The sequence below is a fragment of the Tachyglossus aculeatus genome, chromosome 8, assembly GCF_015852505.1.
Source record: "Tachyglossus aculeatus isolate mTacAcu1 chromosome 8, mTacAcu1.pri, whole genome shotgun sequence".
In the NCBI taxonomy this organism is placed as follows: Eukaryota; Metazoa; Chordata; class Mammalia; order Monotremata; family Tachyglossidae; genus Tachyglossus; species Tachyglossus aculeatus.
The window spans coordinates 9,823,559-9,847,998 of record NC_052073.1 but is presented as its reverse complement, the minus strand read 5'-3'; the positions used below and the strand labels follow the sequence as shown (position 1 = coordinate 9,847,998).

The window sequence follows — 24,440 nt, the reverse complement described above, 5'->3', positions numbered from 1 at the left end:
CACGCCCCCTATGGGCCTGGCCCCGCCCTCCGGGTTCGGCCCCGCCCCTCTCGGCCTGGTCCCGCCCCTCCCCTTCCGGTTTCCTCCTCCCCCTCCTCCCCCCTCCGCGCGGGGGGCGGCCCGGCGTCGTGCGTGCCTGCGTGCGTGCGTGCGTGCGTGGGTGAGGGCGGGGGGAGGAGAGGAGGAGGAGAGGGAGGAGGAGGAGGAAGGAGGGCGTCCCGGGGGAGGGGGCCGGGCCGGGCCGGAGAAGGGGCCGTCAGTCCGTCCGCCCGTCCGTCCATCAGTCCGCCCGTGCAGCCACAGCGACGCAAGATGGCGGCCACCACGGGCTCGGGTGAGCGGGGCCGCCGGACGGACAGAGACACGGAGGGAGGGAGGGAGGGCGGGGGGGGGGCCCCGCCGGGCCCGTCCGTCCGTCCGCCCGCCCGTCCGTCCGCCCGTCTGTCCGCCCCTCCGCCCCTCGCAGGCCCCGGGCGGGCAATGGCCGGGCCCGGAAGCCGCTCCTCCGTCCGTCCGTCCGCCCGCCCGTCCGTCCGTCGGGGGGCCCGGGGGACGGGCGGTCAGGGGGGCTGAGGGGGGGCTGAGGGAGAGGCGGGGGCCAGGAGGGGCGGGCAGTCAGGGGGGGGCTGAGGGAGGGAGGGAGGGAAGGGCAGTCAGGGGGGGTCCGAGGGAGGGAGGGCCGGTCGGGGGGGGTCTGAGGGAGAGTCTGGGCGCTGAGAGAGGGAGGGAGGGAGGGAGGGAGGGAGGGGCAGTCAGGGGGGGCCGAGAGAGGGAGGGAGGGTCGGTCGGGGGGTCTGAGGGAGAGGCTGGGGGCCGGAGGGAGGGAGGGAGGGAGGGACGGTCAGTCAGGGGCTCGGAGGGACTCAGGGGGTCTGAGAGAGGGAGGGGCAGTCAGGGGGTCCGAGGGAGGGAGGGAGGGAGGGAGGGGCAGTCAGGGGGGGCTGAGGGAGAGGCAGTCGGGGGGTCTGAGAGAGGGAGGGGCAGTCAGGGGGTCCGAGGGAGGGAGGGAAGGGCAGTCAGGGGGGTCTGAGGGAGAGGCAGGAGGTCGGAGGGACGGTCAGTCAGGGGCTCGGAGGGAGGGTCAGTCGGGGGGGTCTGAGGGAAGGTCGGTCAGTCAGGGGATCTGAGGGAGGCTCGCTCAGTCAGTGAGGGGGGCTGCGGGAGGGTCGGTCAGTCAGGGGGGCTGGGGGAGGGTCGGTCAGTCAGGGGATCTGAGGGAGGGTCGGTCAGTCAGGGGGGCTGGGGGAGGGTCCGTCAGTCAGGGGGGCTGCGGGAGGGTCGGTCAGTCAGGGGGGCTGGGGGAGGGTCGGTCAGTGAGGGGGGCTGGGGGAGGGTCGGTCAGTCAGGGGGGCTGCGGGAGGGTCGGTCAGTCAGGGGGGCTGCGGGAGGGTCGGTCAGTCAGGGGGGCTGGGGGCAGGGTCGGTCAGTCAGGGGGGCTGGGGGAGGGTCGGTCAGTCAGGGGGGCTGCGGGAGGGTCGGTCAGTCAGGGGATCTGAGGGAGGGTCCGTCAGTGAGGGGGGCTGCGGGAGGGTCGGTCAGTCAGGGGGGCTGGGGGAGGGTCGGTCAGTCAGGGGGGCTGCGGGAGGGTCCCGGGCGGCCCAGGCCTTCCCCCCACACACACACACTCCCAGGAGGCCCCGGCCAGGGACCCTCAGACCCCTCGGACCCCCGGATCCTCCGATCGATCCCGTGGGCCGGGCCTCGCCTCGCCTCGCCTCGCCTCCCCCAAACGCTCAGCACAGGGCCCGGCCCCGAGGAACCGCCCAACACCCTAACCCTCCCCGCATAAGAGGGACTCTCAGCCATTCCCTCGGCCTTATCATCCCTTCCTTCCTTCATTAATAATAATGATAATGATGGCATTTGTTAAGCGCTTACTATGTGCAAAGCACTGTTCTAAGCGCTGGGGGGATACAATGTGATCAAGTTGTCCCACGTAGGGCTCACAGTCTTAATCCCCATTGAGCGCTCACTGTGTGCACAGCACTGGACTAAGCTCCTAGGAAGGACAAGTTATCGACCGCATACTGCCCAAATGGCGCTGCCCCCACCGCTTGGGAAACTGCCGCCCAGCTATAAATAATAATAATAATAATGAGGAGGAGGAGGAGGGCATTTGTTAAGCGACTACTATGTGCTAAATACTGTTCTAAGCGCTGGGGAGGTTGCAAGGTGATCGGCTGGGCCCACGTGGGGCTCACAGTCTTCATCCCCGTTTGACAGATGAGGGAACTGAGGCACAGAGAATAATAATAATAATTAATAATGCATTTGTTAAGCGCTTGCTTACTATGTGCGAAGCACTGTTCTAAGCGCTGGGGAGGGTACAAGGTGATCAGGTTGTCCCATGAGGGGCTCACAGTCTTAATCCCCATTTTGCAGATGAGGGAACTGAGGCACAGAGAAGGGAAGTGGCTTGCCCAAAGTCACACAGCTGACAAGCGGCGGAGCCGGGATTAGAACCCACGACCTCTGACTCCCAAGCCCAGGCTATTGCCACTGAGCCAAGCTGCTTCTCCCTGCCCACACTCTAGTGGGGGAGACAGACAGCGCCTAGAACAGTGCTGGGCACATAATAATCACTTAAATAGTATCATTATTATCATTATTGTTACTGCAACAAAACAAGTAAACAGGCAAAACAAATAAACAACAAGCAATGATTGATGCAGGGAGTGCCTGGTGGACGGGAAACGTGCCTAATTATAATGGTCTTTAAGTGCTTGCTATGTTCATTCAATCCTATTTATTAAGCGCTTGCTGTGTGCGAAGCACTGTGCCAAGCACCTGGGAAACTACAGTTCAGCAGTAAAGAGAGACAAGCCCTGCCCCCCAGAAGCTCACAGTCTTGAGGCACTGTGCTAAATAGTGCTCTACACAAAGTAAGCCCCTAATAAATGCTATGATAATAATAATTAGTAGTAGTAGTAGTAGTAGTAGTAGTAAACGCTGGGTTGAATGAGAAGCAGTGGAAAGAGCCCGGGCTTTGGAGTCGGAGGTCATGGGTTCAAATCCCGGTTCCGCCAACTGTCAGCCGTGTGACTTTGGGCAAGTCACTTAACTTCTCTGGGCCTCAGTTACCTCATCTGTAAAATGGGGATTAAAGCTGTGAGCCCCCCGAGGGACAACCTGATCACCTTGTAACCTCCCCAGTGCTTAGAACAGTGCTTTGCACATAGTAAGCGCTTAACAAATACCATCATCATTATTATTATTATTATTATTATTATTATTATACAAGCGAATCGAGTTGGGCACTGTCCCTGCCCCCTCATGGGGCTCATAGGCACAGAGGAGTGAAGTGATGTGCCCAAGATCACACGGCAGACGAGTTGCTGAGCTGTGGAAAGAATCCAGGCTTGGAAGTCAGAGGTCGTGGGTTCCAATCCCGGCTCCGCCGCTTGTCAGCTGGGTGACTTTGGGCAAGTCACTTCACTTCCCTGTGACTCAGTTACCTCATCTGGAAAATGGGGAGTAAGACCGTGAGCCCCACCTGGGACAACCTGATTACCTTGTATGTACCCCAGCGCTTAGAACAGTGCTCGGCTTATAGTAAGCGCTTAACAAATACTGTTATCATAATTATTAGAACCTAGGACCTTCTGACTCTCAGGCCCGGCCTCTATAATAATAATAAAAATAATGGCATTTATTAAGTGCTTACTATGTGCACAGCACCATTCTAAGTGCTCCAGTAGGCCCTGCTGCGTACCACCTCTGTTGTATTGGGCTCTCCCAAGTGCTCAATACAAGTGATCTGCACACAGCTAGCGCTCAATAAGTGCCATGGATTGATTTGTGGAAGGGAAGTCCCAAGAGCCAGGAGGTTTCCACTAGACTGGAAGCTCCTTGAGGGCAGGGATCACATCCACCTGCTCCGTCATGCTGTCCTCTTCCAAGCACTTAGGACAGTGCTCCGCACACAGTCAGCACTCACTCGCTAAATACCGTTGATTAATTCTACTAGGTTGTAAGCTACTTGAGGGCAGGGGTCTTGTCTACTTTCCGTCATTCATTCAGTCGTATTTACTGAGCACTTACTATGTGCAGAGCACTGTGCTAAGCCCTTGGAAAGTACAATTTGGCAACAGATAGAGACAGTCCCCACCCAACAACGGGCTCACAGTCTAGAGGCAGGGGGAGTCTACTTATATTCCCCCAAGCGGAGGCCTAATGGAAAGACCACAAACCTGGGAGTCGGGACCTGGGTTCTAATCCCGGCTTTGCTTCTGGCCTGCTGTGTGACCTTGGGCAAGCCACTTGACTTCTCTGTGCCCGAGTTTCCATATAAAAAAGTTATTATTATGGTATTTAAGTGCTTACTGTGGGTCAAGTGCAAAGTGCTGGGGTTGATACGTGTTAATCTGGTCAGACACAGTCCCCGTCCTACAAGGGGCTGACAGTCTGAGTAGGAGGGGGAACGGGCACTGAACCTCCATTTTGCACTTGAGGAAACTGAGGCTCAGTGAACTTGCTGTAGGTCAAATGGCAGGTAAGTGGCAGAACCGGGATAATACTAATAATAATGATTGCTATTTAAGCGCTTACTACGTGCCAAGCACTGTTCTGAGCTGTAGGGTAGATACAAGGTAATCAGGTTGTCCCCCGTGGGGCTCACAGTCTTAATCCCCATTTTACAGATGAGATAACTGAGGCCCAGTGCCCAAAGTCACACAGCCGACAAGAGGCGGAGCCAGGATTAGAACCCACAACCTCTGACTCCCAAGTCCGTGCTCTTTCCACTAAGAGGATTAGAACCCAGGTCTTCTCACTCCCAGGCCCGTGCTCTTTCCACTAGGCAATTGTGATTAAGTATCTGTTTTCCCTCCCCCTTAGACTGTCAGCCCCTTGTGGGACAGGGAGTGTGTCTGATCTATTATCTTGTGCTTAGTACAGTGTTTACAGCAAAGTAAGTGCTCAGCAAATAGCACCGTTGTTATTAGTAGCAGTAGTGCAGTGTTCTGCCCATAGTAAGCGCTTCATAAATATTAGTTATTCTGCCAGATTGTAAGATCCTTGAAGGCCGTGATAATGTCCACTCACTCTCTCCTGCACGTCAAGCAGTGCTCCGTGCTGAGTTAGCACTCAGTAGGTACCCTTGATCCATCCATCCATCAGTTGTATTTATTGAGCGCTTACTGTGTGCAGAGCACTGTACTAAGTGCTTGGGAAGTACAAGTTGGCAACATATAGAGACAGTCCCTACCCAACAGTGGGCTCACAGTCTAAAAGGGAGACGAACAAAACCAAACATACTAACAAAATAAAATAAATAGAATAGATATGTACAAGTAGATATCCTTGATTAATCCACTATATTGTAATGATAATAATAATAGCGGTATTTACTATGTGCCGGGTATAGTACTAAGCGCCGGGATGGATACAAGCAAATCGGGTTGGACACAGTGCCTGGCTCCCAATCTCAATCCCCATTTTACAGCTGAGGTAACCGAGGCCCAGAGAAGTGAAGTGACTTGCCCAAAGCAGCAGACATGTCTGCGAACTCCGTTGTACTCTCCCAGGCGCTTAGTACAGTGTCTGCAGCCGTTCAGCGCTCAGTACCTGCCGTCGATGGGTTGATTAAGGAGCTGGGGAGTGGGGGTGTTGAAATGGGAGGAGCGTTGCTGGGAAGATGGATGAGAAGCAAGGAACGGGAGTGGGAGGGAAAGCAGAGAGGATGGGGGACTTAAGCGCTTAGTACAGTGCTATGCACATAGTAAGCGCTCAATAAATACGATTGATGTTGATGGGGAACGGCCTGGCCCAGCCCGAGACCCCCGGGGGAGGCCTAGCCAGCGACGACTTTGGGGAGGGAGATTGGTGTGCCCAAGGCCAGAGTTTGAGGGGCGCCTGGGAGTCGGGATCCAGGGTCACTTCCTCTCCTTAATAATAATAATTACGATATTTAAATAATAAATAAATAAATAATGTTGGTATTTGTTAAGCGCTTACCATGTACAAAGCACTGTTCTAAGCGCTGGGGTCGATACAAGGTAATCAGGTTGTCCCACGTGGGACTCACAGTCTTCATCTCCATTTTACAGATGAGGGAACTGAGGCCCAGGGAAGTTAAGTGACTTTCCCAAAGTCACACAGCTGACAAGTGGCGGAGCCGGGAGTTGAACCCACAACCTCTGACTCCAAAGCCCGGGCTCGTTCCACTGAGCCACACTGCTTCCCCTTAAACCTTAGTACTACCTTAGTAGTCTCCGACCTGCCACTTTTCATTCATTCAGTCACATTTATTGAGCGCTTACTGTGTGCAGAACACTGTACTAAGCGCTTGGGAAGGACAAGTTGGCAACATACGTACAAGGGCCAACAAGTTGACGCTTCAGATGTTACCATTTAAGATTTAAGCGCTTACTCTGTGCCAATCACCGTTCTAGACTCACCGTCTCAATCCCCGTTTTACAGGTGAGGTAACTGAGGCGCAGAGAAGTCAAGTGACTTACTCGCCCAAGGTCATACAGCAGACAAGTCATCATCATCATCAATCGTATTTATTGAGCGCTTACTGTGTGCAGAGCACTGTACTAAGCGCTTGGGAAGTACAAATTGGCAACAAGTGGCGGAGGAGGGATTAGAACCCACGACCTCCAACTCCCAAGCCCGTGCTCTTTCCACTAGGCCATGCTGCTTCTCCTTGGCATCTTTTTCCACCGTCCGTTTTCCCCTTCCCAGTACCCGCTGATCCACGGGGGTGGGGGAAGGAAGGGCAGATTGATAAGGTGGAATTCGATTTTGCCCAACCGCCCGTTGCCCCGAGGAAGGGATTGCATCTGGAACAGCCTCCGGCCGAGGGCTGGGATGGAAAAGTTCCTCTATTCTGTCCCCGTTGAGGCCGACTGCGGCTGAAACAGCGCGGAGCTAATGTGCAAAGCCACTGCGACAGACGCTCCTGGAGAGAAAGGCTGAGTCAGGCGCAGTCGCTCGGGGAAACTCCAAACTAGAACAACTCTACCCGGTGGTTACCGGGGAGCGGACTGTCACGGTGCCCCTAATAGCCAGTCGAGTTTCCCTTTATTTTCCTGGATCCTCGTTTTAACAACCGCGCAATTGAGACCTTGTCGGTCAAACATGCGGGAACAAAAACTGATGCCAGGAGTAGGTCAGACATGGCTAATTCCCTAGAAATTCATTTTGGGTGTATTCAGTCGTTCTTTCAGTTGTTTTGAGCGTTTGCCGTGGGCAGAGCCCTGTACTAAGTGCTTGGGAGAGTACGATACAACAGTAAACAGGCACATTCCCTGCCCACAACGAGCTTACAGTCTAAGTGCTTTTAGACTGTAAGTGCTTTTAGACTGTGAGCCCACTGTTGGGTAGGGACTGTCTCTATATGTTGCCAATTTGTACTTCCCAAGCGCTTAGTACAGTGCTCTGCACATAGTAAGCGCTCAATAAATACGATTGATGATGATGATGACTGTCTCTATATGTTGCCAACTTGTACTTCCCAAGCGCTTAGTACAGTGCTCTGCACACAGTAAGCGCTCAATAAATACGATTGATTGATTGATTGGAGGGGGATGATGTAGGTAAAAATAGTTTCTTTAATGAAGGACCACCGTTTCCAGACGCCTCCCTTCCTTTCTTTTACGTGGAAACGACCTGAAAGTTGACAGAGTTAGTCGGATCGTTTTGGGGTTCAGACTCTCTTTGCCTGGAACTGAAAGGGCGTCCATTCTGCTCAAGCGCTAGTTTGAGCGCTGTCTAGGCTAACGTCATGAGCCAAACAGAGTGAACAGTTAATGGGAGGTCACATTTCCTTCAAAACCCAAGTGGCCGTCGTCTTCTGGTAGGACATGGCTCTCGTGGGGGCCACTGCCTCTGACTTTGTAGCCAGTCCCCGGTTACTCCACGTGAGATATCTGGGAAAGCCGGGGGCGGGGGGCACCGAGGAGCCATAGAGGACCCCAGAGGATCCCGATAGTCAGGATTTACTTGAGGTCCGGACTGTAGTATGACCAGGCTCCCTGCAGTGGACCTGTTTACAAAAATCACCTGCTCAGCACACTGTCAACCTACTAACGGCCGACCTGACAATCTGGAACGACTTCTTGGCTCTAAGGGTTTGGGTCCCCTTGAAAGGAGCATTCGGCAAGCAGGTGGAAAGAGACCAGGGGTCAACAGTCCGGTCGCGATAGAAGTCTTTCGGTCCTATAAAAAAATTAGCATCTGATGTTGCCCTGCATCTCCTTTAACCGTTTGGACCGGGAGGGAAAGTAAATTCCTGGGGACGGTAGGGACGTCCTGCAGACAGACTCGTGTCTGGAACCTTCAGTTCTCTATAGACCGTAAGCTCCTCGTGGGCAGGCAACGTGTCCACCGACTCAGCTGTGTTGGCCTCTCCCAAGCGCTTGGTACTGTGCTCTGCACATAATAAGGTCTCAATAAACGCCATTTTTTTTTAATGGTCTTTGCTAAGCGCTTACTTTGTGCCAGGCTCTGTACTAATCGCTAGGATAGGTACACAATAATCACACAGTCCCTATCCTACGTGGGGCTCACCATTTGAATCCCCATTTTTCAGGTGAGGTAACTGAGGCACAGAAAATAATAATAATTGTGGTATTTGTTAAGCGCTTACTTTGTGCCAGGCTCTGTACTAATCGCTAGGATAGGTACATGATAATCACACAGTCCCTATCCTGCATGGGGCTCACCATTTGAATCCCCATTTTTCAGGTGAGGTAACTGAGGCACAGAGAAGAATAATAATCGTGGTATTTGTTAAGCGCTTACTATGCGCCAGGCACTGTACTAAGCACTGGGGCAGTGACAAGGTAATCGGCTTGGACACGGTCCTCGTGCCACGTAGGGCTCACAGTCTTAATTCCCATTTTGCAGATGAGGGAACTGAGGCAGAGAGAAGGGAAGTGACTTGCCCAAGGGTCACTCAGCAGACAAGCGGCAGTGCTGGGATTAAAATCCAGTTCCTTTTGACTCTCAGGCCCAAGCTCTGTCCGTTTCACTTAGGCAGGCCGAGTGAAGTGACTAGCCCAAGGTCACACGGCAGACACGATTCGGCCGTAATGTCCAGTTCTCGCGTGGGCAGGGCTGCCCATCCCGCAGGGCAGCCAGACCGGAGCGCTGCCTGGTACCCAAGGCCTATCTGGCTTCGGAGTTAGCCTTCGTGCAAACTGCAGGCCTGAGACGACGAGCCCATTCTTGGAGAAGTGGAGGCGTCCTTCGGTCAGTCGGTCATATTTATTAAGTGCTTAATGCGTGCAGAGCACTGTGTTAAGCACTTGGGAGAGGACAATACAGCGATGGCTCGCCAGTCCCACAGAGTCCAGGTAGCCAAAGGCCACGTGAACCGCCGTCCCCGTGATCTAGACTGTGAGCCCACTGTTGGGTAGGGACCGTCTCTATATGTTGCCAACTTGTACTTTCCACGTGCTTAGTACAGTGCTCCGCACACAGTAAGCGCTGAATAAATACGATTGATTGATTGCTCTCCTTGTGGAAGTTTTAAACTTGGTGGGGAAAAAAGAGGGCAAGGCCGGTTTTTGAAAAAGCCCCACCAGAAGACTGTGCGCTCGTTGTGGGCAGGGAATGTGTCTGTCTGTTTTATTGTACTCTCCCAAGCACTTAGTACAGTGCTTTGCACATAATAAGCGCTCAATAAATACAGTTGAATGAATGAATGAATGATAGGTCATATAGGGCAAAACTGAACTTCCCCTTCCCCACCTGAGCTGACATCCTCTTGCTCAAGCTGTGAATAATAATAATAATGATTGTGGTATTTGTTGAGTACTTACTGTTGCTTACTTTCCAGGCACTGTTCTAAGCTCTGGGGTGGATGCAAGATCATCGGGGTCCCTGTCCCACACAGCGCTCACAGTCTTAATCCCCATTTTTTTACAGTGAGGGAATTGAGGCACAGAGAAGTGACGTGACTTGCCCAAGGTCACACACAGCAGACAAGTGGCAGAGTCCAGATTAGAACCCGGGTCCCTTTGACTCTCAGGCCCAAGCGCTATCCATTAGGCCACGCTGCTTCCGGGTCACTCTGTCTTGCTCTCCGACCTCAGCAACCCAGGGGCTGTGCCAAATATCATTCTTCTGGCAGTTGGCTCTTCGCAACCATTCATTGTTGTCTAATTTATCTGACCCCCTGCTCTATTTTAGGGGATGCGCCCTGGAATTCGGTTCTGCAAATGAGAATGGCAACTCTTTGCGAGCAGTCGGCCGGGTCGCTTGTCTTTTCGAACCCGCATCCTGCCCCTCACCTGCGCTCACCCCCGTAAGGTCGTTGGCCTTTAAGGTCATCGTGGGCAGGGAATGTATCTGGTTCATTGCTGTATTGTACTCCCCCAAGCACCTAGTACAGTGCTCTGCACACAGTAAGCACTCAAGAAATAAGATTGACTGCACTCATTCATTCATTCAATCGTATTTATTGAGCGCTTTATATACCAAGCGCTTGGGAAGTACAAGTTGGCAACATATATAGTGAAGTGGCTCAGTGGATAGGGCACAGACCTGGGGGTCTGAAGGAACTGGTTTTAATCCCAGCTCGCCCACTCATCTGCTGAGTGACCCTGGGCACATCACTTCTCCGTGCCTCAGTTCCCTCATCTGTCCATTAAATAGTAAGCCGGTCCCAAGCCTTGCCTTGCGGGACTCCCGGGTCACCGGCATCGCCCCGATCCGCGTCTTTCCTGGCGTGCCGCACCTCGCTTTTGTGGTGAGGGGACTGCCTGACCGAATCACTTCACAGTCTACGCTGGTTTCCCCCAGACGGGGAAACAAAACCAAAACCGATTTTCAACGGCTGCTTTCTCTTTAGGAGGAGAGGGTGAGAATGGGCCGTTTTTCAGTAGAGAGTGACTCCAGCAGGCCCAGGGTTTTTTTAGATTTGTCATCGACACCGCCGATGTTCCAGGTCGGGCCCCGGACGCCTTACAGGCCAGCTGCGTTTCATTTCCGACCAGCCGGGTGAAATGCTGTAAAACCGGGCAACCCTTACACCTCGTCCTGGTGACCGTCGCATCCCTCCCTGATCCTGGGCGACTGCCGACTTCTGCGTCTCGATCAGTCGATCGGTCGGGAGTATCGAGCCGGTACTAAGCTCTCGGAAAAGCACACTTAGGCAGGGTCGGTAGACCCGATCCCTGCCCGCAAGGAGCTTGCGATCTTACAGGGTGAGCTGGCCAGGGCGATGTGGTGGGTGGCTCCTCTGAAATGGACCCCTGTAAAAGATCCAAGATAGTGACCGGCCATATGAATCCAGTGCGGTGGCTCTGCCGTCATCGTCTTGGCCCAAAATCCTTCACCTGGACCGAGAGGCTGCCAGGGCCCAAGCTCCAAACCCCACCGCCACGCATCCGGGGAGGGTGCAGAGGGACCGTCAGGGCCTGGCCTGAGCCATCTTGGTCCCCTCAGGCACTTCTAGGCCCAATCGCTCCAACAAGACTACAAGAATCCGTTTCTGGGTCATCGTGGGGGTGGACGAGGTTCCCCACTCAGAGACAGAATTTTGTAGGGTTCAGAAGAAGCAGCATGGCTCAGTGGAAAGAGCAGGGCTTTGGAGTCAGAAGTCATGGGTTTCAATTCCGACTCCGCCACATGTCTTCTGTGTGACCTTGGACAAGTCACTTAACAGGTCACTTAACCTAGACTGAGCCCCTTCCTTCCTCTCCCCCTCATCCCCCTCTCCATCCCTTACCTCCTTACCTCTTACCTCCTTCCCTTCCCCACAGCACCTGTATATATGTATAAATATATATATTATATATATATATATATAATTATATATATTTATAAACATATATAAATATGTTTGTACATATTTATTACTCTATTTATTTTACTTGTACATATCTATCCTATTTTATTTTGTTAGTATATTTGGTTTTGTTCTCTGTCTCCCCCTTTTAAACTGTGAGCCCACTGTTGGGTAGGGACTGTCTCTATATGTTGCCAATTTGTACTTCCCAAGCGCTTAGTACAGTGCTCTGCACATAGTAAGCGCTCAATAAATACGATTGATTGATTGATTAACTTATCTGAGCCTCAGTTACCTCATCTGTAAAATGGGGATTAAGACTGTGAGCCCCACGTGGGACATCTTGATCACCTTGTATCTCCCCAGCGCTTAGGACAGTGCTGTGCACATAATAAGCACTTAACAAATGCCATCATCATTATTATTATTATTATTCAGCAGAATGGTCAGAAATAGTTCTCCCGGGCAGTGGGTTTTCACGACTCGCTGAAAGAGAAAGCCTTTGTGGACTTTAGGCAACGTATTTCTGACAACAGGTGTCTGGAGAGAAGGTTAAGCAGTCTGAGTAGTCATAGTATTTTTTGAGTACCAGGTGGGTTCTGTACTAAACGCTTGGGAAAGTGCAACACAAGTGTCATGTTCCCTCCCTCAAGGAGCTTAATGGGGGAGACACACATCAAACCATTTACAACTTGACAACCCATCAAGGAACTGCCTTTTATGGGGGGGGGACACAATGTGACCAGGACCACGGGTCCCACGTTGGCCTTTTCAACCACACAGGTGACCCGAGGCGAATTTCACCGTCAGGGCAACTAGTGCGGCCAAAATAAATAGTTGAATAGACCCGGAAAGAGCTGAGGAAATGGCAAACAGATCTACACGTGTGAGAAATAGCCGAGGGTGTTGGAAATCAATCAGCGATCGGATCTTTCTGGAGGGCTTTGAATATGGACAGGGCTGTGGTCAAGCGGCTTTGGGGTGGGAAGGAGTTTCTGGCTAGGGAAATGGTGAGCCAAGGGGAGGAGACAGAGGAGTTGTGAGCAAGATTTGGTTGGGAAGCGCAGAGCGTGAACTGGAGAATAGCAGGTGAAGAACGTGGCTTTGTAAGATGAAAGAGAGTCGGTGGCCAGCCTTGAAGCTTGTCTTGGGTTTCTGCTGGATGCGGAAGGAAGTGGGAAGGTCTGAGGGGTGGAGAGGACGCTTCAAGCAGTTAATTCATCCGGCAGCAGCGGGGAGCAGAGTTTGGAGCGGGGAGATCAGCGAGGAGGCTGATCCAAATGTTTTGCCTCCATAAGACCACTGGACTGTAGGCCACTGGGGACGGAGAACAAGGAGTGGACGCGGGAGATGTGGGGAAGAACTGACAGAATTTGGCAGTAGATTGAATATGCTCTAAGGAGTCGAGGCTTGCCAGACTCTGGGATGGGGAAGGAGGCGGTCGTGTCGACAAAAGTGGAAACCTTCGGAGGAGCGGGTTGAGTGGGGAAGAGGAGGAGTTTGTTTGTAGACATGTTGCGTTGAGGTGCCCGGGGACATCAAACAACGGTTTTTATTGAGCACATCTTGCATGCAGAGCACTGCAGTCAGCGATAGAAGCGCTTCAGTAGGGTTGGTAGATACGATCCCTTCCCACAAGGAGCTGACAGTCTAGTGGGGGAGGTGAACAATTAAAGTAAATTACAGATAGCAGTAGCAGTTGGAGATGTCTGGAGGCAAGAGGAGGTATATGTTAGACGAGAGCTCAGGGCTAGAGAGGCCAACTGAGGAGTCGTCCAGAACAAGCTTGTGGAACTCGCAGGATAAGTGAGAGGATGAGAGGTAGCCAAGAGCTAGCAAATGGAACCCAGAAGGAGCATGCAGAAAGGTTGGAGGAGAACCAGGGAAGTAACAATAATAATAATGGTACTTGTTAAGCGCTTACTGTGTGCCCAGCACTGTTGTAAGCGCTGGAGTAGATACAAGTTGAGAAGCAGCGTGGCTCAGTGGAAAGAGCCCGGGCTTTGGAGTCAGAGGTCATGGGTTCAAATCCTGACTCCACCAATTGTCAGCTGTGTGACTTTGGGCAAGTCACTTCACTTCTCTGGGCCTCAGTTCCCTCATCTGTAAACTGGGGGTTAAGACCGTGAGCCCCCCGTGGGACAACCTGATCACCTTGTAACCTCCCCAGCGCTTAGAACAGTGCTTTGTACATAGTAAGCGCTTAATAAATTGCCATCATTATTATTATTGAGTTAATCAGGTTGGACACAGTCCCTGTCCCATGTGGGGCTCACACTCTTAATCTCCATTTTACAGATGAGGGAACTGATGCCCAGAGAAGTTCATTCATTCAATCCTATTGAGCGCTTCCTGTGTGCAGAACACTGTAGTAAGCGTTTGGGAAAGTACAGTATGACAATAAACAGACACATTCCCTGCCCACAGTAAGCTTACAGTCTGGAGAAATGACTTGCCCCAGGTTGCATGGCAGACATGTGGCAGAGCCAGGATTAGAACTCAGGTACTTCGGACTCCCGGGCCCGTGCTCTAGCCACGAGGCCAGGCTGCTCCTACTGGATCAGCAAATCGAGACCTGAAAAAAGCCTTTCAAGGGAAGCTGCCCAGAGGATTAGGACAGAGTAGAACCCTTCAGACTTGGCTATAAGGAGGTTGTCGGAAACCTTAGAAAGTGCAGAGTTGCTGAAGCGAAGGGATTGAAAACCTGATTATAGTGAGACAGGAAGAGAGTCTGACGCGATGACGGAAAAAAGGGTTGTGTGCATGCTCGTATCATCGGTTAGAGCTTCCGTACTACGGTGCGCGTTTTCCCGGCCTTGGGTTCTTCAAAAACATGGCATGTCGTTGTGAGAGAGCTGACCGTTGTTGGAGGGAAAATTGGGAGCGAGCATGGCCTAGGGTGGCTCATCTCAGCCTTGCTGCAGGGCTTGTCTGGTTGCCCTTATCATCATCATCAATCGTATTTATTGAGCGCTTACTGTGTGCAGAGCACTGTACTGAGCGCTTATGCCAGCAGCTTAGGGGCCGTAGCTGTGCCCAAATGGACCCAGGGTGGTCTTGGCCAGAAATCCTTGGCCTGGTCAAGGTCAGCTCCTGCCACCCTGGCTGGACCCACCCAGTGCCACAGGGCAAGCCCCGCTCAGATACCCCTGATCTCCCAGAACAGCCAGTCAGTCAAGCAATCAGTAGTATTCATTGAGCGCTTACTGTCTGCAGAGCACTGGACTGAGCGCCTGAGAGACTACGGTACAATAGAGTGGGTGGTCATGGTGCCTGCCCTCGAAGAGCTTACGGTCTAACAGAATAGCTTATGATATTTTCGGGTTTCCGCAGAAAGAAAAAGGACGTGAGCAGTCCGCGCGGGTGGTTCAACAATCCTTTCAAGGGCAGTAAAATCAAACGTGGTAGCCCGATTTGCCAGAACCTGTCCCTGGTTGGCAACCACAGGTTTGGTGCCTAGTAGGTAGAGTTTTCCTGATGAATTCCTCCACGGGTTTGGGTAGTTGTCCTTCACACTCAAAGCCTAGTTCCCTCTAAAATTCACCCATGGGTGCTGGTGATGGAAAAGGGAAACTAGGGGTGCGGGGGGCGACAGTTCTGCACACAAATGTTGGCCTTTGTTGTGCTGTCACGAGTGAGGTCTGCAGGGTCTGGTGTCATTTTCAGTTTCGCCTCGTTGTCTCTCGATCCCGACAAAGCGTCCGCTCCGCTCTGAGGACCCTGTCTGTGTGTCTGTCTGTCTTCCTCTGGGATGGGCCACGGCTGAGAATCTGTATGGCTGTTGCTTGAAACATTTGCTTAAAACATCCCCCCGTGAACCCATTCTCTCTCGTCTCCTGTGTCCAACTCCAACTTCTCAGTAATAGTCATGATGTTTGTTAAGCGTTTATTATGTGTCACATGCCATTCTAAGTGCTGGGGCAGATACAAGGTAATCGGGTCAGACACAGTCCCTGCCCCACATAGGACTCACAGTCTAAAAAGGAAGGAGGACAGATCCTGAAGCCTTATTCTGCAGTTGAGGGAACTGAAGCACAGAGAAGTGAAGTGACTTGCCCACGGTCACATAGCAGGCAAGTGGTGGGGCTGAGATTACTCATTCATTCGATCATATTTATTGAGCACTTACTGTATGCAAAGCACTATACTGAGCGCTTGGGAAAGTACAGTAAAACAAGCACATTCCTGCCCACAACAAGCTCACAAGAGCCCATGTTGTCTGAGTCCCAGCCTGTGCTTTTTCCACTAAGCCACGCTGCTTCCCTTATTTATTTAGCGAGCAATTCCTTTGTGCTAAGCCCCGTACCGAGTAACAGCGGTTTGGACACAGTCCTTGTCCCGGCCGGAGCTCACAGTCTAAGAGAGAGGGAGAACAGGTATTGGATCTCCACTTTACAGATGAAGAAATGGAGGCACAGAGAAGTGAAGTGATTGCCCAGTGTCAACCAGCAGGCATATGGAGAAATTGGGATTGGAATCTTGGCCCTCTAAGGCTCTTTCCACTAGCCCAGGATGTTCCCATTTTTCCTAGCATATGCTACCCTTGTGTCTTTGGGATAAATTCTGTGCCACAGAGCATTCCCCCTCCAGCCCTTGCACACAGCTAGAGGCCCAATCCCATTTCCAGCTAGCCAAAGCCCCCAAACTCCACTGAGTTTCCCCACTTCTGTCCAGCCCAACACCAACGTCAACATTTTCATTGTTCCGCGATGCCGGCGGGTTTGAATTTCAATCCACGGCCCTTCTTTGGCGGTTGAAAGCTGACGTTGAGAGTGGAAACCATATTGGGTTTTTTCCTGAGCCGTTTTGGTCTGAGGACAATAACAATAATAATTGTATTTGTTAAGCACTTACTATGTGCCAGGCACTATACTAAGCTCTGGCGGGTTTAGAAACAAATCGGGTTGGACACAGTCCCCGTCCCACCCAGAGCTCACAGTCTTAATCCTCATCTTACAGATGAGGGAACTGAGGTACAGAGAAGTGAGGTGATTCGTCCAGGGTCGTACAGCAGACAAGTGGCGGAGCCAGGATTAGAACCCAGGTCCTTCTAACTCCCAGGCCTGTGCTCCACCCTAAGCACAAATATGCCAGGAGACAGATGATCCATTTCTGCTCTACCTAGGAAAAAAGTATTGATGAGCATTCGGGGTTCTAGAATAACAAATCAGCCTTCCCTGTGAAACTTCCTGATTACCACAGCTATTGTTCGAAGCAAATTGCACTCTTAATATACAGTCAGGTGGTGACTTAGCAGAATGAAATTAATCGTGCGTTTTGGGGGCGATCCAAACTCGGTTCTTTCTGAAGTGCATCAAAGCGTACCAAAATATGAAAACCTGGTGCCGTACTTGTATTTCACCTGCCTGACACCGTCTGATTTAGAGAAGCTGAGTTACCTATCGCGTTCAGACGAAGCAAGGGGAATTGAAAGCTTTCTTAAGCCCTCAGATTCTCCAACTACACTTGGTTTCGGCCTGGTCATATCACCAGACCGTTTGTAGATAGATAGAGTGTGGTATTTATTCATTCAGTTGTATTTATTGAGCGCTTACTGTGTGCAGAGCACTGTACTAAGCGCTTGGGAAGTACAATTTGGCAACATATAGAGGCGGTCCCTACACAACAGCGGGCTCACAGTCTAGAAGGGGGAGACAGACAACGAAACAAAACATGGAGACAGGTGTCAAAATCGCCAGAACAAATAGAATTAAAGCTACATGCACATCATTAACAAAATAAATAGAATAGGAAATATGTACAAGTAAAATAGAGTAATAAATCTGTACAAATATATATACGAGTGCTGTGGGGAGGGGAAGGAGGTAGGGAAGAGGAGGGGGGTGGGGAGGAGAGGAAAATGGGGGCTCAGTCTGGGAAGGCCTCCTGGAGGAGGTGAGCTCTCTGTAGGGCTTTTGAAGGGAGGAAGAGAGCTAGCTTGGCGGTTGTGTGGAGGCAGGGCATTCCAGGCCAGGGGGAGGACGTGGGCCGGGGGTCGATGGCGGGACGGGTGAGAATGAGGTACAGTAGGGAGGTTAGCGGCATCAGAGGAGTGGAGGCTGCGGGCTGGGCTGGAGAAAGAGAGAAGGGAGGTGAGGTAGGAGGGGGCGAGGGGATGGACAGCCTTGAAGCTGAGAGTGAGGAGTTTTTGCTTGATTTGTAGATTGACAGGCAGCCATATTTATATAAATATAAAGTGTATTCATAAAGCACTTACTAGGTGCAGAGCACTGGGCTAAGCACTGGGAAAGGGCTGCCAGGTGGGAATTGCACAGGGTCCCTGCCCCTCGAGGGGCTTTTGGGTTTGAAGATGATGCTGGTGCCATCAGAACCATTTGTAGGTTGCGGGCCCCCCACCAAAAAAAACCAATTTTCCACGCGGTGCGCACAAAGACAGTAAGGACCTTCTTCCAACACTTGGCCCAAAGAGATTCACGGTGGCTTCGTAGAGAGAGCTGCCCAGACCCCACCAGAAGCAGTGTGGCCTAGCGGAAAGAGCCCAGGCCTGGGGGTGGAGGACCTGGTTTCTAATCATTCATTCAATCGTATTTATTGAGCGCTTACTGTGTGCAAGAGCACTGTACTAAGCGCTAATCCCACCTCCGCCACTCCCTCCCAACCCCGTGTGACCCTGGCCGGGTCACCTCACTTCTCCGGGCCTCCGTTTCTCAGTCTGTAAACTGGGGATTCACCCCCCATTACCTCTCCTTCAGACTGTGGGACGGGGACCGTATCCAACCTGATTCTCCCGTATCCACCTCTGCTCTTAAACCAGCGCTTGGCACAGAGTAAGCACTTCACAAATGCCACCATTATCATCATTATCAGAAGATGCCCTCACCTCCCAGCAACTGCAAAAAAAAAATGCAATTCGTGACATTTATTAAGCCCTTACTATGTGCAACACTCTGCACTAAGCCCTTGGGAGAGTAGGGAAGAGTAGGTAGTTACTTTCCCTCGTGGAGCTTACAGTCTAGCAGGGGGTAGTGAGGGGTGGGCAGACACTCAAATAAATTGCAGAAAGGAAACAGTAGAGTATAAGAAACAGTATGGCCTAATGCAAGAACATGGGCTTGGGAGTCATGGGACATGGTTTAATCTTGGCTCTGCCACTTGTCTTCTATGTAATAATAATAATGATGGTATTTGTTAAGCGCTTACTACGAGCAAAGCACTGTTCTAAGCCCTGGGGGGATACAAGGTGATCAGGTTGTCCCACATGGGGCTTACAGTCTTAATCCCCATTTTACAGACGAGGTAACTGAGGCACAGAGAAGTTAAGTGACTTGCCCGAAGTCACACAGCCGATAAGTGGCAGAGCCGGGATTAGAACCCCTGACCTCTGACTCCCAAGCCTGGGCTCTTTCCACTGAGCCACGCTGCTTCCCTGTGGAACTTTGGGCAAGGCACTTAACTTCTCTGTGCCTCAGTTGCCTCATCTGTAAAATAGGGATGAAGACTGTGAGCCCCATGTGGGACAGCCTGATCACCTGTGTCTCCCCCAGTGCTTAGAACAGTGCTTGGCACGTGATAAGCGCTTAACAAATACCATCATTATCATTATTATTATTTCTGATGCTGTTGATGCCTGTCTACTTGTTTTGTCGTCTGTCTCCCTCTTCTAGACTGTGAGCCCGTTGTTGGGAAGGGATTGTCTCTATCTCATTCATTCATTCAATCATATTTATTGAGCGCTTACTGTGTGCAGAGCACTGTACTAAGCGCTTGGGAAGTACAAGTTGGCAACATATAGAGACGGTCCCTACCCAACGGCGGGCTCATCGTCTAGAACAGTGCTCTGCACGCAGTAAGCACTCAATAAATGCGATTGATTGATTTAAAAGGGGGAGACAGGCAACAAAACAAAACATATTAACAAAATAAAATAAATAGAATAGTAAATATGTACAAATAGAGTAATAAATATGTACAAACATATGTACAGGTGCTGTGGGGCGAATTGTACTTTCCAAGCGCTTAGTCCAGTGCTCAGCATTTCATTCATTGTCGTATTTTTTGAGCGCTTACTGTGTGCAGAGGTCTGTACTAAGCGCTTGGGAAGTACAAGTTGGCAACATATAGCGACGGTCCCTCTCAGCGGGCTCATAGTCTGCACACAATAAGCACTCTATCAATACGATTGAATGAATCGTTTTCCACCCGTGGCCACAAAGGGTGGTTGGACCGTGAGAGGCCTTCCCTGACCAAGCCCTCTTTTCCTCTTCTCCCACTTTCTGCTGCATCTCCCTTGCCCCTGGATTTGCTCCCCTTTTTCCCCACCCCTCCCTCAGCCCCGCAGTACTTCTGTCCGTATCCGTAATTTATTTACATTAATGTCCGTCTCCCCCCTCTAGACTGTAAGCTCCTTGTGGGCAAGAGACCATGTCTACCAACTCGGTTATATTGTACTCTTCCAAAGTGCTTAACGCAGTGCTCTGGCGCATAGTAAGAGCTCAGTAAATACGACTGAAAGATCGACAGAGAGTTTGTGATACAGTAGAAATTTACCCATCAGATGATGGATATTGTTCATTCATTCAATTGTATTTATTGAGCGCTTACTGAGTGCAGAGCACTGTACTAAGCGCATGGGAAGTACAAGTTGGCAACATATAGAGATGGTACCTACCCAACAACGGGCTCACAGTCTAGAAGGGGAAGACAGACAACAAAACAAAATATGTGGACAGGTGTCAAGTCATCTATGAGTCTTCAACTGCTCACTCTCCAATGCCTCCTTCCCCACTGCTTTCAAATATGCCCGTGTCTCCTTTATCCTGAAAAAACTCTCTCTTGACCTCACGGCTCCCTCCAGTTTTCACCCCATCTCCCTTCTACCACTAACGACTTAATAATAATGATAATGATGGCATTTATTAAGCGCTTAGTGAAAAGAGCTCGGGCTTGGGAGTCAGAGGAAGTGAGTTCTAATCCCGGCCCCGCCACTTAATAATAATAATGATGGCATTTGTTAAGCGCTTACTATGTGCAGAGCACTGTTCTAAGCACTTGTGTGCTGTGTGACCCTGGGCAAGCCGCTTAATTTCTCTTTGTTGCCCTAAAGTTGATAGATTTCTCCATTCCTACGCCGAGTATTTCCAGAATGAGTTTGTCAGGCAAGTGAGCCGAGGCTGTGGTTTTTCGAAACGGTTTTCATTGTCCATCGTTTTAGAGCTTGAACCAAATCTGCAGTGCCCTAATAATAATAATAATAATAATGATAATAATAACATTTGTTAGGCACTTACTGTGTGCCAGGCACTGTACTAAGTCCTGGGGTAGATACAGGCAATTCAGGCTGGACACAGTCCCTTGTCCCAGACTGAGCCCCTTCCTTCCTCCCCCCCTCGTCCCCCTCTCCATCCCCCCCATCTTACCTCCTTCCCTTCCCCACAGCACCTGTATATATGGATATATGCTTGTACATATTTATTACTCTATTTATTTATTTATTTATTTTACTTGTACATATCTATTTATTTTATTTTGTTAGTATGTTTGGTTCTGTCTCCCCCTTTTAGACTGTGAGCCCACTGGTGGGTAGGGACTGTCTCTATATGTTGCCAATTTGCACTTCCCAAGCGCTTAGTACAGTGCTCTGCACACAGTAAGCGCTCAATAAATACGATTGATTGATTGATTGTCCCACGAAGGGCTCGCAGTCTCAATCCCCATTTTACAGATGAGGTAACTGAGGCACAGAGAAGTAACTTGCCCAAGGTCACGTAGCAGACAGGTGGCGGAGCCAGGATTAGAACCCATGAATCACTGAGTATTCTTGTTTTAACTAGGATGAACTTTCTTTTTTCTTTTTTTTTTAAACGATATTTGCTAAGCACTAACTATGTCAAGCGCGGTTCTAAGAGCTGGGATGGGTACAAGTTAAACAGGCCACATAAATCCCGTCCCACATGGAGGCTCGCAGTCTAAGTAGGAGGGAGCTTAGTACAGTGCTCTGAGTAAGCACTCAATAAATACGACTGAATGAATGAGAGGACAGGCGGAACAGAACTGTTATCACAAATGAACGGCACTTGATGTAAAAACCGAATAACCTGATAACGTAGTTTTCCGGTTCCTCTGCTCCAGTTAACCAAAACTATCTGATCTGAGCCGTTCATGTTTATCTGATTCTTTTAAACGGCATTTATGTTAATGAGGTTGATTGGTTTCTTCATTTTTCATATGAAAAGAAGTGGAACCAAAGTGTTGAAGATTCCTTAACGCATGCAGGCTTTTGATGATCAATTCATGAGTAGAGGTATCTAGGCAGGGTTAGAAAAACGTGCAGCGAGATGTAATTATTAATGTCATTTTCTTAAAAATCAGATTTCTGACAAAGCAGTTCATAGCTGCTGGCGTGCAGTTATGAAAGTGGATTTTTTATCAAGACTCAAGATTTGGAATTTAGGACTCGTCACTAAGCACAAAGACAAATTTCTGGACCCTTCAGTTTATAACTGGAGTTTTAAAAAAAAAATCTGAAAGTAATAACCCAGTCTTACTGGTACAAACCCAGAACATTTATTGTCCTGTCAGAAAGAGAAACTTGATCAAAGTTTACTCTGTAATCTCGGGGTGCTTTAGCGACTAAGATAGCATAAGCAGCCTAGCTCTGTGGAAGGAGCCCGGGCTTTGGAATCAGAGGTCATGGGTTCAAATCCTGGCTCCGCCAACTGTCAGCTGTGTGACTTTGGGCAAGTCACTTCACTTCTCTGAGCCTCAGTTACCTCATCTGTAAAATGGGGATTAAGACTGTGAGCCCCCCGTGGGACAACCTGATCACCTTGTAACCTCCCCAGCGCTTAGAACAGTGCTTTGCACAGAGTAAGCTCATCTGTAAAATGGGGACTAAGACGGTGAGCCCCCCGTGGGACAACCTGATCACCTTGTAAACTCCCCAGCGCTTAGAATAGTGCTTTGCACACAGTAAGCGCTTAACAAATGCCGTTATTATTATTATTATTATTGTCCTCTCCCAAGCACTTAGTACGGTGCTCTGCACACATTAAGAACTCAGTAAATACCACTGACTGATTGATTTGATTGTGTGGAGCTCATTTTGTTGGTAAATATTTTAAATGTTACTGTTTCGTTATAAATTGTAGCCACTTGTGCTCAATCGGTGGTATTTGTTGAGCGTTCACTTTATGCAGAGCATGGTATTAACAGTCCAGGAGAGTACGAGACAGCAGAGTTGGTAGACACATTCTCTTCCCACCAGGAGATTACAGTCTAGAGGGGAAACTTTGTCCTCATTCTACAGAAATCCCATTTTTTTCCTTTGGAATGTTCTCCTAAATTAGGGGCAGCCTTCCGCACATGGCCGGTGCTCAGTAAATACAGTCAGTAATGATACTGTCAATCACTGATGTTTATTGAGCACTTACTGTGTACAGAGCACTGTACTAAGCAGTTGGGAGAGCCCACTACCATAGAGTTGGTAGACACGTTCCCTGCCCACAACAAACTTACGGTCTATAATATCCTACATTAGCCAGACCTGTTCGGTGTATAGATTTGAAAAACAGAAGCATCTTCAAATCACTCCGACGTGACTCTGAGAAGCAGCACGGGCTCGGGAGTCAGAGGACGTGGGTTCTAATCCCGGCTCTGCCACTTGTCTGCCGTGTGACCTTGGGCAAGTCACTTCACTTCTCTGTGCCTCAGTTACCTCATCTGTAAAATGGGGATTAAGACTGGGAGCCCCATGCGGCACAACCTGATTACCGTGTATTTACTCCAGTGCTTAGCACATAGTAAGCGCTTAACCAATACCGTAATTTCTATTATTGTTATTATCTATCTCACTCATCTATAGTGGCGCAGTCTTTGACTGAATTTGCAGTTATCGACAGTTTGACCGTAGAAAGTTTCTGACGCCGTCGATTTTTCACTTTCAACAAAGGGAACGTCAGGCATGCGTGTATACATACACACACACACACACACAACACACACACAAAATCGTCTCTCGTTGGTAACACAGTTCCAATGTAAACCAGCAATGTTGTCTGTACAAAGAAAACCGACGCTAAAAAACACTGCTGGGATTGTTTACCCCATTTCCTTCCGTTTATTTTAGGAGTAAAAGTCCCCCGCAATTTCCGACTATTGGAAGAACTTGAAGAAGGTCAGAAGGGCGTAGGCGATGGGACAGTTAGCTGGGGTCTTGAAGACGATGAAGACATGACACTTACAAGATGGACAGGAATGATTATTGGACCTCCAAGAGTAAGCGACCGGCTGCAGCTATAAATGTCAATGTCTTCTAATATTCACTTTACCTCCTTTGAAAAATAGGAATCTGGATAGGAAAAAAAAAAATCACAGTAGGCTCTCTGAAATGTGGCCCTTGTTTTCTCACCAGTTCGGTCTATAGTGGTGAAAGTCCCCCGATGCAGTTTAATCATTACTTGGGCACAAACCTAGGGTGCATTGGGAGAAAACCCAGAGCTACGATGAGATGGGAGGAAATGTAGGCAAAAATGTCACCGAAGGCCAAAAGCGTCCCGTGGTGATCCGCTGTACCTGGAGGCAATTCCTTTGAAGGGAAAGATGTTTCCTTAAAAGCTTTCCCCTTCAATTTAGACAGAGAGTGTCAGGTCTGGGCCGTGTGGGAAGGTGGGTTGGAATTGTGCGTGTTCTGTTCAGAAACTACATTTCCCACTGGAGGATTCGCGTCTGTGGGGGTGTGTGT

The 24,440-nt window shown here is 50.2% G+C and overlaps 1 protein-coding gene across 1 annotated transcript in view; it reads left to right on the top strand.

The window, feature by feature from the left end:
- The first annotated feature begins 208 nt into the window (after positions 1-208).
- The window catches only part of LOC119931362 (ubiquitin-conjugating enzyme E2 variant 1), a 38,232-nt gene continuing 14,000 nt past the window's right edge, over positions 209-24,440 (top strand). Inside the window, exons 1-2 of the mRNA XM_038750001.1 lie at positions 209-334; positions 23,826-23,974. Of these exons, the coding sequence (XP_038605929.1) occupies positions 313-334; positions 23,826-23,974 (171 nt within the window). The 5' untranslated portion in view covers positions 209-312. The remainder of the gene's footprint in view (positions 335-23,825; positions 23,975-24,440) is intronic.